This window comes from Microplitis mediator, chromosome 5 (genome assembly GCF_029852145.1).
Source record: "Microplitis mediator isolate UGA2020A chromosome 5, iyMicMedi2.1, whole genome shotgun sequence".
NCBI classification, from domain to species: Eukaryota; Metazoa; Arthropoda; class Insecta; order Hymenoptera; family Braconidae; genus Microplitis; species Microplitis mediator.
The window spans coordinates 26,688,256-26,706,039 of record NC_079973.1 but is presented as its reverse complement, the minus strand read 5'-3'; the positions used below and the strand labels follow the sequence as shown (position 1 = coordinate 26,706,039).

General features: G+C 30.6%; 1 protein-coding gene across 3 annotated transcripts in view; it reads right to left on the bottom strand.

Annotated features, from left to right (window-relative positions):
- Window positions 1–17,784, bottom strand: part of LOC130667593 (transducin beta-like protein 2) — a 27,628-nt gene extending 9,844 nt beyond the window's left edge. Inside the window, exons 1-3 of one of the 3 annotated variants that reach the window (XM_057469263.1) lie at window positions 17,237–17,784; window positions 7,279–7,509; window positions 1,413–4,522 (exon numbers count right to left, since the gene is read on the bottom strand). In XM_057469263.1, the coding sequence (XP_057325246.1) occupies window positions 2,646–4,522; window positions 7,279–7,509; window positions 17,237–17,291 (2,163 nt within the window). In that variant the 5' untranslated portion in view covers window positions 17,292–17,784 and the 3' untranslated portion in view covers window positions 1,413–2,645. Of the gene's footprint in view, window positions 1–1,412; window positions 4,523–7,278; window positions 7,510–12,091; window positions 13,183–17,236 lie in introns of those variants that run through there. The other 2 variants (XM_057469262.1, XM_057469264.1) reach the window with 2 other exon arrangements.

Genomic DNA, 17,784 nt, shown 5'->3' with positions numbered 1-17,784 from the left:
AATAAAAAAAATATGAATAACTTAATGTAGTAAAATACCTGGTAGTTTTTTTTATAAAAATTAAATTTCATTTTTATCTAAATATTATTAAGTGGATATTTAAATTGTCGGCAAGTGCGATAAGTAAATAGAGAAATTTATAAAAAATTAATAGTAGTCTTTATTAAAAGTAGATTAACACACTTTTAAATAAAATATATATCTAGTTCGTATATTACTGTTATATAAAACATTATTTCCTTAAAATAAAATATTACTCACGATAAAAAAATGCTCTAATGTTAATTGAAAAAGAACAATATATACTTAAAGATAGTCGTTAAATATTCTATTAGCGATCTATCAAATATTTACTTATAAAATTACATTACTTATACATAAAATTCATGGAATATCACTTTTATTTAAACTGTATATCTTAATAAATAACGATAAGAAACGTAAAATATTCCCCAAGTTAACTGTTTGAGAATATTAAATATATAACTGATAAATTTATTTGTCACCTGTAAAATATACCGTAGCAGCTTTGACTAAAAAAAAACAAATAGAAAAAACAGCTGCTGGTGTCCCTGACTCGAAGTATATCTAGAATTGTTCCTTGGTAAGTATATATTTAATTTTATTTAAAACAACGTATTTTTTTTCTAATTAATCATATTAAATTTTTCTTACAAATTGAAATGTCGGAAAAAAGTGTGAGGCGAATTAATGCAACACTAATTGTTGATAGAATGAATTTAAGTGACTACACGGCGTTAATCTCAAAAATTAGCGGCCCGTATATAGAGAACGTTTAATTTATTCGAGGAAAGTAGTAAAATAATTTCAGATCACCTGTGACTAAAATCACGACTTATATAGAAATCAAAAGGATTAAGACAAAAAAAATAAAAAAAAAAAGTTGATTCAAGTTGAGGAAACGATGTTGACAAATTAAAAGACATAAAAATTAAGAAATACAAGAGACGGGAACGCGTCTTCACCAATTTAAGGATATAAAAATTACATACGTAGTCCTCAGCAGTATAAATTCAATTGCGAAAATAAATTTCAAGACATGTTTTTCTTGATGTTTTCACCAACTTTGGCGAATTATTATCATTTATAATGGATTCTATGTTGCAATTGATTCAGACCAAGTTCTACAACTGCTGGTTAGGTCAGTTTTAAAGGCCGATGAGATACGTCACACCTGAGCTGACTCTCGATGAATTTCACACTTAGGATTTTATTTACAAGGGAATTAGGATTTTAAAATAAAAACTAAATAAATATAAATAGTTAAGTATAGATTGATAAATAAAACATTTTTTTTTTATAGATTAAGTAAAAAAACGTATATTAATATGATTGTATATTACAGTTATATTATAAATATATCAAGTCTTAATACAATAATTATAAAAATAATCTTACATTAATAACTTAGCGATTTATATGTACAGTTTTATACGTAATACAACTAATTAATATCGTTTTGTATTGATTTATCTTTGACTTAAAAATTTTTTAAATTTTTAACGCAACATTCGTTTGTATATACAAAATATATAAACCGAGGTATTTTTAATAAATTACGATGACTGAAATTTATGAAATGATAAATTTAAAAAATTCTTTTCCGTGGAACGTGAAAGTGTGTTGTTTTAATTAAAAAATATGTAATTAAGAACCATTACTTTCAATATCAATATAGACCGTTCATTAATTATCTACACTTGATAATATCTTAATTATTGTAGCGCGATAATTTTTAAATATTGCGGTCAAGTTTATGCGTGATCTTGTACACAATAATTTAAAAACAATGAAAAAATAAATAATAGCCTAGTACTTAAACTTATAAGTAACAAGTCTTTTTGTCAAAGCAGGAGTAATCCAACGGAAGACAAAACAATAAAAAGATAAATCAATACGTCATATATTTTTAAGACACTTTTTTCTTAAATTTTTTTCTTCATTTAAATCACCTTTCAATTAAATAATCGCAACATGAGATTCATGGAAGCGCACAGCCGTTTGAATTGAAAAAAAAAACAATTGTTTTGAGATAAAGAGAAAAATACTTCCGTATATCAGTAGAAAAAATAAACTCGAATATTTTATATTCGATGAATTGATGTGTGGTGATTTATACGGTTTAGTTTTAAATTATTTAAATAAATACATTATGCTGCCGATAAGAATGAGTGAAAAATAATATAATCCTAGAGCGAATAATGATTATTAAGATGATAAATTTGTACAAATTGAAAATCACATTTAAATTTATCACCACATTCACGCAACAGTCATACATTTATATACAATTATTTACATACAATACCTCTCATCAATACTAATATCATTAAACATCCAAAAGTCTCTGATGAGTGACAAGTGATAGATGACAAATAAAATGAGTATCTAATACGCAGTAAACAAATGAAAATAATTTTGTTAGTTATGGAATACTGTGAATAGTTGAATTTAAAATGACATAAAATAACACTTGCTTACAATGTCTCCATCAATATGAAGACAAGTATATATAAGTAAAGGTGGGCAATGTAAACATCACTTTTAGTATACATACATATAAATGTATCACAGATTTCACTTAACTTGTACACACACTAATATTAAGTCTTTAATTAAATTATTTATTTTCGTTTTCCCACGTCTTCGAGAACTTTGTTAAGTGCCAAATCCATTGCCGCTTGCGCGTCTTCGTGGGCGCAATGTTCGGCGCTTTGTATCGTTCGGTGCAATTCAGTTTCTGCTAAAATCTTCAACTTGGTTTTATTTGGAAACCCATACCTGTGCGGATATATAAATGCAGTATCAAGTACGGTTTCATGCAAGATTTTCAACTTTCTGAGATCGTTTTCCAAGCCATGTCCAATTATAATTGTATCTGCATGGATGAATGTTTGCAGATCTCGGTGAACGTCATGCAGTGTTCTAGCGCCTTGAAGATCTTCTGCGCGAATACCCGAAAATTGGGTATTATAATCAATTATTTCGTGGTCCGGCTTGATGAACGCGTCGTAGATTGTTGAACCGTCTAATTGTACCACTGTAAGTCTTGTGGGTTCAAAACCATTACTTGTGATGCACATTTCACAGTCCAAAGCAACCACGTCAAACATTCTTCTATTACTGCCTGAAGATTTCAAAGGTTGTGTAGTCATGTACCCGTGAAATGGACCGTTGACGCCTGGTTCAACTCCACTCCAAATATGAAAATCAGCTTCAATGCATCCTTTCGAATCTCTTGGTTTTCGACAGCATTTACGCACTTTGCTGTTATTTATCGGGGATAAGTCCATTTCACTATTGCAATGATATCTACACTTTTCCTTTGAATTGTATTCACCAGTTGATAGATCAATGGAGAATTTTTTGGAACATCTTACACATTCGCGTTCGGCAGTATTTTTTCTATTTCTGTCGACTGCGTCCAAATAACTCAGAATCAGCAGCATGGGGTCGACTTTTCCATCAGAGTACAGCAAATATGAAGCCGAAGATTCACTTTTTTCACTGTCTGAAGAACACTCTGACTCCAAATCCGAACTCTCGACAGAATTACTAATGCCTGTGGCACTTTTTGGTTTGTGATTCAAACTGTTAGGGATGAAAATTTTTGCGTTTACGTTCAAACATTTTCGCCGCCTATAATAGAATTTTTCTCTTTCTTCTTCGGCATGACCATAAAAGTATTGTATTAATTCTTGGTGAGGTGTATATAAAAAAGAAACACCAGTACTTTTGAGGTCATTTTTATACAAATAACCCAGACATTGTAAATAATGTGTCGGGTGTGTCAAAGTTTTTAATTTAAATATCAATGTAGAGTGACTCATGTACTTCAAACACTCGAAATATTTACAGTACTGAACTGTATTCATTGAATTACCTACAATTTGATAAGTTTTCGCATAAGTATTGGAAACTGGCTTGCTTAAAGGAATGAAATTCAATCTGTTTGCTGTAGTGGTTCCGTAAAAGCTGTTGTTTATGTGATTCGGGATTGTTTGATGTATGAGTTCCTGATTTTGGATCTCATATGGCGACATTATCAGTGGCGGAAAATCATCCACAAACCTTGGAGTATATTGAATCGGATAATGATGGAGCGGTAGATTCAGACAATTGACATTATGATGAAGATTACGATTATAAACCACGAGATCTGGATCGCCAGATGCACGTCGGTTTTTTTTCTGTCTGCGACTCAATACAGTCTGATCATTTATTGAAGAAACAGACTCCATGCTGCTACTGCTGCTATTACTGCTGATGCTGTTGCTGTTGCTGCTTCTGATGCTACTGCCACCGCTACTACAACTTCTAATCATTGCAGGTTTATTGACACGACTGGAGTTCTTTTTCCTGGATGTTGTAGTGTCTTTCTTGCCGGTCTTCTTGCTGGTCTTCTTGCCGCAATGAATGACTGACGGTGATGATTTTCTGGAACTATTTATCACTTCGTCCGCGTTGTCCTTCAGCGTATCCTTCGGCAACAGGCTGCAATCTTTATTATACACAAAGAAAATATAAATTCACCTGGCTATTTAATTTTTAATTTTTTTTTTTCATTATTTTGAATTCTTATAAATTTTCTTATTTTATTTACATAGAGTATGTATATATTTATAAGTATTTTTTTTGTATAGTAGTAAATCTATTAATTAGGCACACGTATACAAAACACATGCATCAGAATTTTTTTGTTTTGGTACCCGACCTTGAAGTTGATTATTTACGTATTAAAAAAAAAACATAAATTCACTCATGATTAATTCAGCACTCTTGTAATGACTATTATAATAACATAAAGGATTAGTTTTATTTAGATAGATCATTTAAAAAATTCCAGCGTTACACGCGGAGAATTTTTCTGTAAAAAATAACCCGTTAAGTACGAAATTTTTTAGAGGAATAGTTCTCAAACGAAATCTATGATAGGAAGTGGGACATGACATGTGAAATTCGTCGAGTTTTTTTTTGACTAATAAAATGAAGCGATCAAATTAATTTTTTTTTTCCAAAGTGTGACGATCTCAAAGTCAATGTCTGTTGCTAAAATTTATTTAAAAAAAAGAAAAAAAAAAGAATTATAGGTATAAACAAGGTCAAGTAGATACACTAAGTCTCTCAAGAGGTCGTGTAAGAGTTTGAATAAAAAATGTATGTATGTAACTGCCGTTCTTATAACAAATGATTGATATCATTGACAATTGTTTTTTTGCTAATAAGTTATAAAATTCAGCAATGGCATACACACATTTATTTAACCAGGCTGATAACCTTAGAAACATGTGCCAAGGTCGCTGGATTCATGTTTTGACTATAAAATTTATTAACAGCAAAAAAAAAAAAAAAAATGATAAATATGAGGTTGAAAGTACGATAACGGGAGAGACGATTCCTGTTCGCACGGTTGTTTGATACCGTTGGATTATTATGAAATCATCGTTTGAGAGAGTAGTGTAGAAGAAGAAGAGGAATAAGAAAAAGTAGTGACTCTTTCCTTCATTTCTTTTCTTCGCCATCTAAATAACACTAAGCTAGCTGTATATATCATTTTACCCGTGAGGAAATGAAATGTTTTCTCGGGTGTTCAACATAATCTCTCATGATCTCTCTGTCTCGACAGTGTACGTAATTTAGGAATTGAACAGGAAGAATGCGATTAAATCATTCTGTTTAATCACTTTCTTCCTCAGAATTATTTTATTCTACAAAAAAAATGTATACATTTAAACTATTTTTGAGCTGCTTTAGTTTTTTTTCAAAAGATTAAACCATGCACAGGAGCAAAATCTACATGATTTAAAATTTTCAAAGCAAATAAATGTTCGATTGGTTTTTAAGTATAAATACATAGACATTAAAATGTACTTGTAGTTAATTTAAAAATAAACTTGCTTTCATTGCACTTGATTACTGTAAATTATTGTATAAATAATTCCCTCGTATCTTTACGATAACGGGGTCTCAGCAAAGTACTATCGTGTAACTAATGTAAGGAGCCACAGTAACCCACTCTGGACTACCGTTACTCACGATTACGATTCTCCGTGGACTCGTATAGACCGTCTAATGTAATGCAATGTAATGTAAGAACTAGTACTAGTAGTAGAGTCATTCGTTAAAAGATGAACAGCTGAGGTGAGCATTCATGACCCAAACCACCGAGTTCAGAGATCTTAAGGGGTTAAGATGAACTGAATTTTTTTTTCATACTCTTAACTGTACAATTTATTTCAAATGCATTATTATTTATGCATATTTACTTTTTTAAATTCAAAATCACGTAACCGCCATTGGATGATAACGATAACTAAATGCATCGTTGACAAAAAATATCTATATAAATAGAAACTCTATTTCAATTGAATGCACTTTTTTTTTCATGGCCGAAGTACTTACTCTGAAGCCTATTACGATCTTTTAGATAGAGTGTACTTCTTGGTAACAAGATAAAAAACATTTAGCATTGAAGGTATTATTAAATAGAACAATAAGGCAAATACTTATATATTTTGTTAAGTGGAAATTATTGAAAATTATGTACCTGAAGATCGGAACATTTTTTGCGCAACGAAAAAAAAAACAAAAATTGGAAAGTAAAAAATCTACGGAATAACTAGATTTTTGAAATGTTCGCTTACAGATGTTGGTAAGTCAGCCAAAAATCTTATAGTCGAATTACATGGATTTTTTTCATTTTTGTTGCGGGAAAAACGTTCCGATCTTCAGGTACATTGAAAATTCATGAAACCATTTTATGGAAAATCTAAATATTGATTTTTAATCAAGGAATGGTTTCATTTGAAATTAAACAAGTCAATTTAAGTACAGTGGTAATTTTAAAAAATTCAGATCGAGAATAAATAGAGCGCGAAAAGAGTGTCATTAACATGATTGAGTAATTTTTGTTAGGTAAATAAATCATACATTTCCGATTTCTTCATCAACTTCAGTGTGGGTACAGTTTTAATAATTAATTTTTTAGGAATTCATTTAAATATCAATTGTTGCTCATTAAAATTAATAGTACAATCTAAAAGCTAAAAGGGGGATGTTATAAAATTTTAGCGAACCGCAGTTAAATTGTGAATTAATTAAGCTCTAGTCTAAGTGCTAAATGATGCATCGAATGGTCCGAATACGGGACATCAAACTGTGTGAGATTTATTAAAGTAAATAGAGGAATTTAAGGGCACGTGGTGTGTACGTATTTAAAAAAAATAACAAGCAAGCGAATTTGAATATTATAAATACCTTCAGCACAGCTAGCGAGAAATTTGTCGTCACTGGAGAAGTTTATGTCCAAAACTGGTCCAGTATGGCCCTTGAGAGTACCAACTACCCAGGAATGAGTGAACTCTTGCTGAGCTTCACGACGTTTTTTATTCTTCGCACGTTTATGACCACCGATATTCCGTTCGTTGTTGGTGTTGATTGATTTCTGGATTTCAGGTTCTTGAATTTTTTCATCAGATTTTGGCTCATCTGTAAATCAAATAAAAAAATTTATTAGATAAAATAATATTATATATTCAAATATGCTCATTTATTCAATAGATAATTTATTCAATTCAAATCTTCATAAATAAATGTTACTTTCAGTGGGATTATTTAATATACTTGGAAAAAACTATGACAAAGTTCATACTGCTAATGAAGAATTGAACTGTTAAATTATTTATACTCGCGATAGAAAATAAATTATTGTTGAACCACTTTATTACCTGATGTTATTATTAAAATTGTGTAATAATTTGTATCGAGAACTATCAATCGTGAGAACTTTATAAGTTATATATAAGCAATGATCACTGTAGTAAAGTTAGCTAAGTTATAGAAATATTTTGAATGTCGCAGCTTCGTCCGTGATGGGCAAACTTGAAGACTGATCTATTCCCTAAAACTTTTAAGGTGAGACTAACAACCCCTTCTTTTTTTTCTCCTATCTATACCCAAAATTTTTGAATGTATTCACACTCATTTCGCATTGATGACAATCGTTAAATTACAAACTCATTACCAAATACAAACTACTTGGGTCTCATTATACTACAATGTCCTTCAATGGACCCAAGTACCTGAAGTCGTCAGACGTAATTAGGATGGGTTTTTCCCAAATTTAAAATATATACTGTAAGCTTGGCGAGAAACAAAATTTTCCCAAGTGTGAAGTCAAATATTATTTTACAGAGGATTAAGTAATTAGTAGAAATGAGAGATGTTAGATTTTTACTGATAATTGTCGGTGTCATTGAAATTTTCCAATAGACAGTAAATCACTATTTAAATTTGTTATTCCCTATTGTTATAGAGGAAGGGGGGGGGGGGGGCAAAACAGGGTATCCCCAAAATTTGATAAAAAAAAATTTTATATTTTAAATGGTTTTTAAACATTCCAAAATCACTTCTGTAAATATAATTAAGCGTTACTTTGAATTTTTTTTGATAAACTTTTTCAAAAATCAATTGTCAATTGAAAAATATTAATGACGTTCGTTTTATGATAAAAACTATTAAAATTTTTTTTTCTTCTTTTGTATTCAATAAACATGTAAAATATAATTTTTCTTCATGTAAATTACTTAAAAAAAATTCAACTCAATCAAATTCGTTTAAAATCCAGAAATTTTTTTTTTTACCTTTTTTAGGGGTACCCCATTTTGCCCGCAGAAATGAAAAATTTTTTTTTTCAACGGTATCTGAAAATTTCTTCTATTTACTTTGAATATCATTAAAAAAAAAAAAGATTTAGCGTATTTGAGTCCTCGAAAACTTGGTATTTTCTTAAGTACCTCCTTTTGCCCCTCCCTCCCCTATACTATTAGTGCAATGTTTCATCTTTAAAATTATCAGTCGTGATAATCAATAATTAGTATATAAATTTTTATTAATTAATACAACAAATTATATGTGCATATTTTATTCACTGATATGCATATACAGCGAAGCCTTTATTGTGTCACGTGAGTTAGAATCGCTATCTACATCTAGATAAATACGTAAAGTATATAGATGTGTCTAATATTAGCTTTGTCCGTGTGGAAAAGAGGAGCGATACAGGATCGTATGTACACACACACGCCAGCAATAATTTCAGGACACGTGGAAAACGAAGGAGAAAATAAAAGTTGTGAAATAGTTACCTATGGTAACTATCGATTCGAACATCAGCAACACAGAGTGCTTTTTAATATATTTCTCTACTTTTTATAAATATATGTATTTTTTTTATAGGTCGAGGAAAAATAATATTTGTAGACATATCAAATATTTTATGGATCCTATCTATTTCTTTCCCCTTTTCATAAAATTACGCGGTTAAAAGCGTGCTGATAAGAATAAACGAATAATTTATTTCAATTTCATCGGATTAAAAATACATTTTACTGATAATTGAAATTGCGACGCACTTAAATTATTTATATAAATTTTAAATATCAGACGGGGCAAATATTTACTTGCATTTCATCTGCTCGTCATTAATATTTTTTTTTACGTAAGCAAATTATTAATTACTGATTATTTTAAAGTTTACTTCATTAAATTAAACCATAACCGCGGACAATAAATTGCACCTGCATCAATATTTTTTACGACGACCCAATGCAATTATGGAAGCATTCAAATAAAATAAATGCTATCAGTCAGAAATTATCTTTCAAGTTTTTCAACAGATAAAAAATATTATTTAGGAAGTTTATAATTTAACAATTTGTTAAATAATCGTGATAAGACTGTCGCTTTATGACATTTGTTTACTAACTCATCATAAAGTAAAAGCATAAATTTTCACTGTTTTTTGCTCTCTTTGTTTTTACAACCGCAGAATTACAACCCAGACGACAACAAATATATCCACGACTTCTTAATCATTCTCTTATTGACAATTGTCGGCGCATATCATTTAAATAAATATGAAAAATTTTATCTTCAATTAATTAATAAGAAACTCAAGTTCCTTGGGTTCTACAACCAATTGAAAATACCATTTTATTTAAAATCTATCCCATGAATCGTGATACCAAATCCACATAATTTATGTTCAAATATTTCAAAACTCTTATTAATTACGACGATACCTCCAACATACATTTATTCCATTGACAATTTAACCAATAGGAAGCCAATTTTCTATTCAATCGGCGTTTCCAAAAGCTAATTTATACTCAGCATTGAAACTACCTGCTTAAATATATATTATACATATTTAAAGTCATCATTCCATTTACGCCCTACGCCCAAATAAATATAAAAAAATCCAAAGATAAATAAAGTAAATAAATAAAAATTCAGTGAAGCAATAATTTATTCACAAAGTCAAGACGCCAACGCAATCGTCGCCAAAAATGTGTGAATAAATAAAATACTGATATTTCGCCTTGAAATAATATAATATATATTTATATTCATTTGCGTGTGCATTTGCTTTAGCTTCGTCTTCCTCTTGTTCCTCTGGTTCGTCATCTTTTTCATCCGTTCCACGGTTATTTCTTCAGGCTTGCTGATTCATTTAGCTCCCTGACCTGCTGGAAGGCCAATTGAGTTGAGCATTTAAAGCCAAAGTCAACTTGTACATTAAAACGATCGCAAATACACATGTACATGGGTTGTAACAATAAACAAAGGAGACAAAAAAGTATTTTTGTACAAGCCGTGGTAAAAAATTCTATAACAATACCGACAATTAGACGGCTAATTACCAGTACTCGTTTTCAACAAGTGAATCAATATGGACTTGAAGGCATCCATATTCTTTACAAAACCAACGACAATAGCAATTGTAAAGCGATATACATTTATGATATTTAAAATGCAACAACGTGGGCGCTGAAAATAAGTTCTCAAATGCATACAAGTTTAAGTTGCACCACGTGGCGAGCAGTCTGTCGCTCTGTACTTGGACTTAGACTTTAAATAAAAAATACTTTGAACGTAATACACCCAAAGTACAGTCGATTCACTTTCAGTCTTTGTACTCTATATCTTATCTGTTACCATACAGTGGGTATAGTATTTTTACTCCAGACATGTAAGCTGCTAATTTTCTCTACAGCCCTCGTGTCTTTTATGTACTTGCTTTTATTTTATGTTTTTTTTTCTATAGACCTTTACTTGGATTACTCAAACTACTGGTGGTACTGTAATACGAATGAAATAGAAGAAGTAAAAGAGCCAACCCGATGCAATGTGTGAGTCGCAACGAGGATAAATATAACACATCGCGAGTTATTTTTACGCTACGTTGAATCGAGGGAGCTTAGCTAGTATAACTTCTTAATGTTTTTCTGTCACACGTTAGTTTTAATATTTATTACGCAAATTAAACCAAATATCGTAAATCAATACCTTATTTTATATTTTTTTTTCAGCTCCGAAATAAAACTCGGATTAAAAAATATAAATAATGTTGGTAGTCGACGCAAGAGTTCGAAGTTTCAAATTACACAGCCCGACATCCCATTGTTCGTAAATTTAAAAAGAAATAAAATTTGAAAACGGGCATGGGAATACACGTGGGCCCTCATGTTTTCTCTATACTACTTCCGTTCGGAGCCAAATCTCCAGTACACATGCACTCAGCTCACATTCCACTTGGACACGCCGGTTCTCGGTCTCGCTCTTCCTTTCTCTCTCTCTCTCTCTCACTCCAGTTTAGCAGCCTCATGCTTTCTCATGCAGCTGCCGCCAAAAAAGGTTGCTAAAGCAGAATAATCCTTCGAGAAAGACGAACCGAGGCTCCCAGTAACATTAATACTAAAAAAAACCTTTTCTGTCCGCTCCAAGGTTTTTTTTCTGACTTAATATTTTTTTTTTCTTAATGCCGAGTGATTTCATCGGGAAATTACGTGTCCGATGACTAAAATATAAAAAATGATAATCATTTAAATATCATCACCGGGTAATTAAAGTGAAACCGATGATTATAATTTAGTGATCCGGTAAATCAAAAATAGTAAAATTTTCGCGGGTTTTTCAGGTTGCGCAGAATCGGAGCCAGTGTCCTAACAATGTGCTGATTAATCTCATAACCATAACAATTAAAATTATGACTTAAATGATTACTTACTTGTATTCTCGCAAGTCCTAGAACGTCGTCCGATGATAAATCCAATTAAAACAATAGCAGCACCCAGGAAAAAAGTCCCCATAACCATGGGATCGGTTACGCGAATTCCCATAAACATTTTAATCACCGCGTCACCCATCGCTCCGTTTTATTCTGTACGTGTATATTTATTTATACACGTACTATTTATTATAAATATATATTATTTGTATATAATAAAACCGTCGTCACTTGAAATCACGTAACTCCTACACTCCGTTTTTAGCAAACTCGTACGCAATAATATTTATAAAACTTTTATTTTTAAGGTTAAAATCCAGCACTCACGTGGAAATTTAACGAACGAAAAAAACCAAAGGATAATAAAATTTAAGTATTGATTTTTAACAACAATTTTATAAATTTTGGCCACTTATCCTCGCGGAAACACGTCGGGTTAAGTGATCTCCCGGTATTTTATTCACGCGGCGATACCTCGAACCGACACACCACGATCTGTGATGCTCTCCTCCACGCTCTGAAATCTAACTGCTTCTATTTCTCTCTCTCTGTCTCGAATAATCTCTTTTTTCTCTATTTTACTGCACTAACCAAAACACAAACTTACTAAATTTACAAGAGGGTCATCCCCGATAGGCATTTATTAATCGCACACGAGACTAAAAACGTCGATAAAGCAGTAGTCTGGTTTATTTGTCCGAAGTCAAAAATCGAAAACCGGGAAAATTAATTTTTGTATTTTTAAATTGTCGCTACAAATATATATCTTTTAATATCAACGTAATTTAGTTTTTTTATTCTTACTAAATAATATAAAATCACTTGCATTCTCCGCGATTACCGCGTCCGAATGATTAACAAATAAACAAAAATAAATTATCATTTCCGTAATTTTTGAATTTTATGACTCAAGCTGACGGTTTTATTTATTTATTAGAATTATTTGAAATTAGCGGGTGATTTAATTAAACGGTGATGAGAATTATAAGAGGCGCACACTGTTCGTCTTTCATCGACGAGTTTCTATAAGTTTCTGACTGTACGTCTTGCAGACGAGCATCATCTACCGGTACACTGGTCTACAAACCCACGTAAACTCCCACTCTGACCACCAGCTCCCCGATCATTTTTATTTACACGGCGATTTAATTTTCCCCGCCACTAATTAATTTCTCTCTGACCGCATGCGCGGTTTGCTCGCGCGTGCGCGCCGCCCGAACGCATGCGCGGGAGGAATTGAAAAGTTGCGCGCGTTTTTATCACCCAGACGGAGACGCGAGTTTTACAAACAGGGAAATAAATAAAGACAGATTTATAAAACACACATGGGAAGGCGGGACCTCACGTGCTGAAAATGTCCAATAAAACTCATAGAATTGTCTACGTGTACCACATAATTTCAAGGAAAAAACGATCAATTTAATTCTAATCATATGTATGGTCTATCCCAGTAATTAAAAAACTATTGATCTACAGAATTCCGTATCTATAATTTATTTTTTCCGTATCATCATTCAAATCTGCGGACTCAGGTTTCAGTTTTTATCTTCCTCACATCATGTAATCTTTATTATAAAATATTAAATCCACATATTTATTTATATATACGTGACGTATGACATAAAACCACGTGGAAGTACACATCAGTCATGACTATGGTCGCTGGAATAAAGTTATATTTTCCTAGAAGACCACGTGAATCATAAAGCGACGCCAGGAAAACTCTTGAGGATAAGCCGCGGCAATTGAACGCGTCATTTGTAGTTCAAGGCAAAACAACACAAATAAAAAGAATTGAGGATTGAAAAAAGAAAAAAAAACGTACAGAAGGAAATAAACGACCGAGATAAAACTTAAAAATTATCACCGGTTTATTTTTTATTTTTCCGCTATCAATTAATGACGAATGATGAAACTCTTTAAAGTTATTGAATCAATAGTAATTACTTAAATAATTACTCTTCTAAAATTACAAACAATTATGAGTTTATTTTTGCCTTTATCATTACTTACTTTTTTTTATATATTTGTATATGATATATACAGTAAATAATTTATGTGAAGTCCTTGATATAATAACGTGTAATATCAACACTTAATTACGCAAACACGAAACAAATTTGACTGATAATTATAATAAAAAAAATGAAATTGTTGTTATTTTGTAAAATTGGCCTACGTCATTAAGTTGATTATTTTTCTAAAACAAATTGAGTAACGTGTTATTATTTATTATTGTTATTGTTGATTGTGATATATGTGATACTACTTTACTTATAACTGTATAAATAGTAAACTAGATGTAGAGAAGAATGAATACGTGAGAGGATGAGCCTTTGCTTTGAGGACGAGAGAAAAAGAGACATGATACTTTTACAATAAAGTATGAGGATGATGAATAAAATTTGGAACCGTTATTCGCCCCGTTACTTTTCCTCCTTTTGAATCTTTGTAACGTCCCCAATATATACATATACAAAGTGCCTCAATTATCCGCGGGCTTAGAAAAAAAATGAATCACTAGCACAATTAATAAATAACAATAATAAACGATTTATAAATTCAGCGGTGACGCAATAATTATATAATTAATATGTTCATTAAATTATATCAATGGATATATTGTTTACTTTATTGAAGGGAATATTCACAGGCTGTCATTCTTTAATGCGCCTGACGTAATTGACTGTAAAGAGTTAATTAATTATTAACATTAATACCTAAAGTCGTCGGGCGACTGTTAAATACTCAAAATCGATTAAATGTCAGTGTATTAATAAATCTTGAATTAATAATTATTCAAATTTTATCGATTAACTAATTTAAATGCTAGCGATCTCATTATTATTAGAATATAAAGGTATGACTTTTTCTAAAGTTTATTTATTTTAAATATTATAAATTATATTTTGAAAATGAAAGCGTTCAATAAATTTGAGATATATATTTTTTTTTTCGGATTCAAACGCCCACTGCAAGACGTACGCAGAAAAAAAAAATTTCCTGACGCAAGAAAGTTTTTTTCTTCCAAAAAAATTTTAGTCTTCCATTCGTAATGCGAAGAGTTTTCTTGGAGCGAAAAAAAATTTTTCGCGCCAAGAAATCCTTTTTTTTTGTATAGTATATTTTTGTAACCGTATTTAAATAATTTTCTCGTGGGCTCTTTGTTACTGTCAAAGAAACGAAAAATTCATTGACATGGAAGAGTTTCAAACCCTCGCGGATCGCGAATCATATCATTGTCTCTCTGCTTTGTGAAATAATTCATACCAATTATCAGCTCCCGTTTTACTATATATTATTACTGTATATATATTTGTATATTTATTTTACATGCATTTTTTCTTTATTTATATTATTTTTACGTTTATTTTATCAGTGCGAGGTCGTGAAAATGAGTTCGATGGCACCAGAGGAAGTGACAAGTACGACAATGAACGATATAATTAAACATAAGCAATAAAAAAAAATGCGTATCATTGAAACTACGCATTTAAAAAAAAGTAGAGGAAATAAAACATAAAAATTTATAAAGTTGGAAAGATAAAAATGAAAATTACGCAGTCAATATGCGTATTTAATATTTTTTACTATTATTATTTGTTATTTTGTTTTGATAGATAGAAAAAAAAATTTTGAAATTATAATTTTATCAAATATAGGATTTGGTAATGGGAAAATTTATTTCACAACCGAAATCGGTGTCATTGTTCTCATTATCTGGAGATCTATAAGTAAGCGCGATAACAAATATCAAAGAATTAATATTTAAAAATATGTATTTATATACATTGCATGTTTAATTAAATGTACATATCTTTATATATTCTTTTTATATTGGCTACTTTCTTTGTGGCATCAATCCAAGTCATCGAACGTGGACCATATTTCTAAATTTATCGTTAAGGTTATTGGCCCCGCGAAACTTTACCCGGGTTCATGCAACCGCAATGTCGTTCAGTATTTTTTAAATAAATAAAAAACAAAAAAATAAATATTTTTACAAGGACACGATAAATTTGTATAAAGAAATTTAAAAACGAAGACGAGCCTTTGAGTTTTTCGAGGTCTATATCCAAAATACAATAATTCAAATATAAATATTTGCATTTACGAAGGCCATCGAGATTTTATTTTAATAAACTCACTGAAAGTTGCTGTCTTAAAAAATATTAATCACAATAATAAGGAATTTTTTAAATGGTTAATTTACACAAGTGAAGAAATATAATTTTAAAAAACAATAAATTATTTTCTGATAACAATTGTCATTATTCCTCAGATTATTTTCCTCGTACGCATTAATGCCACTGATAAAATATTTAATAATCTGTTCAAACTGGATCTTCTGATCCCGATAATTATAATTATTTTTTTTTTAATTTATACGAGCAACTAAAAGCGCGGGAATTCAGGTTTTGAATTTTTTTCTCCACATGTAAATTACGTATGTGCGGGTCTCTAATCCGATGGTTGATTTAAAAAAAATAAAACCAGCAGTTAAAGATCTGAAGCTTGTCATTGGCAGATCGCCATAATTTAATAAGTGCGCAATTTTCACTGGGTCTCTATCTTCATTTCCTGTCTTATTCCCGTTACATTAAAATTATAATTACCACATAACATTACATATCTACACATGTAATATATAAATATATGTATCACAAATTTACCTCTTATAAATCCTAAAAATAATAATTAGCACACCTTTAATATTTAAGTTATTGATAACTGATAAAAATATTTATTTTATTACAAAATTTAGATCACGATAAGCGGATCACAATCTTTTTTTATGATTCACCGGTTTTATCGAGTATTAGTCAACTCACTGAGTCATTGTTAGTAAACCCGAATTATTAAAAGGTATTTTCTGAATTCATTAATATTTTAAATAAAATATTTAAATATCTTCAAGTGGCTCTGATTATTTTTAACCAAACGAAGACGCAAAATTATCAACTACAAAAATAAATAATCATAGTAGCAGCCACGTGTATTCAAACGCGCGCTTTTAAGTGTCGTAATAAATAAACAAACCGCTTAATTATAAATTTAAAATGCAAAATACATTATTATAAATGATAATTAATTATAAATTTAAACCGAACTGTCACTTTATCATGAATAAGATTTATGACTCACCTGAGCTTTCAAAAATCCCAGGACAGTTGTACTCCAAACTCTCCAATAAAATCATTTTTAGATAATGAAAAAAAAACAATATCTTGAATTATTACTTCTTATTTTTTTATCAAAACATAAATAATTATCTGAAATAGTTCCACTTATTCAAGTAACTGGTATATGAGCACGTGTTTCAAATTTATTGTGTTCAAATAATGATTGTGACATTGATTGATCCACATTTGTTGAAAACACAAGATAAACTGAACTAAAAAGTTTACGAGGTTCAAGTCTTCTTCTTCTTGGGGGTACTCGTCGTCGGTTGACGTTATTGTACCAGTGCCGAGGATAAAGACTCATTGAATCGTAACTACGTCAGTTGAGTTTAACTTTATAGGAGGTGGTGGGTATGTATAAGCAGACCAAGAAGTAGAAGAAGAAGAAGAAGAAGAAGAACTGTAGTATACGACGACGTATGTACTGTACACGTAGAAGTTTGTAGCAACACGATCAGCGACGTAGATGCTGGCTCTTCTAGCTGTTAGCTGACTTACTAGTGCTGATGT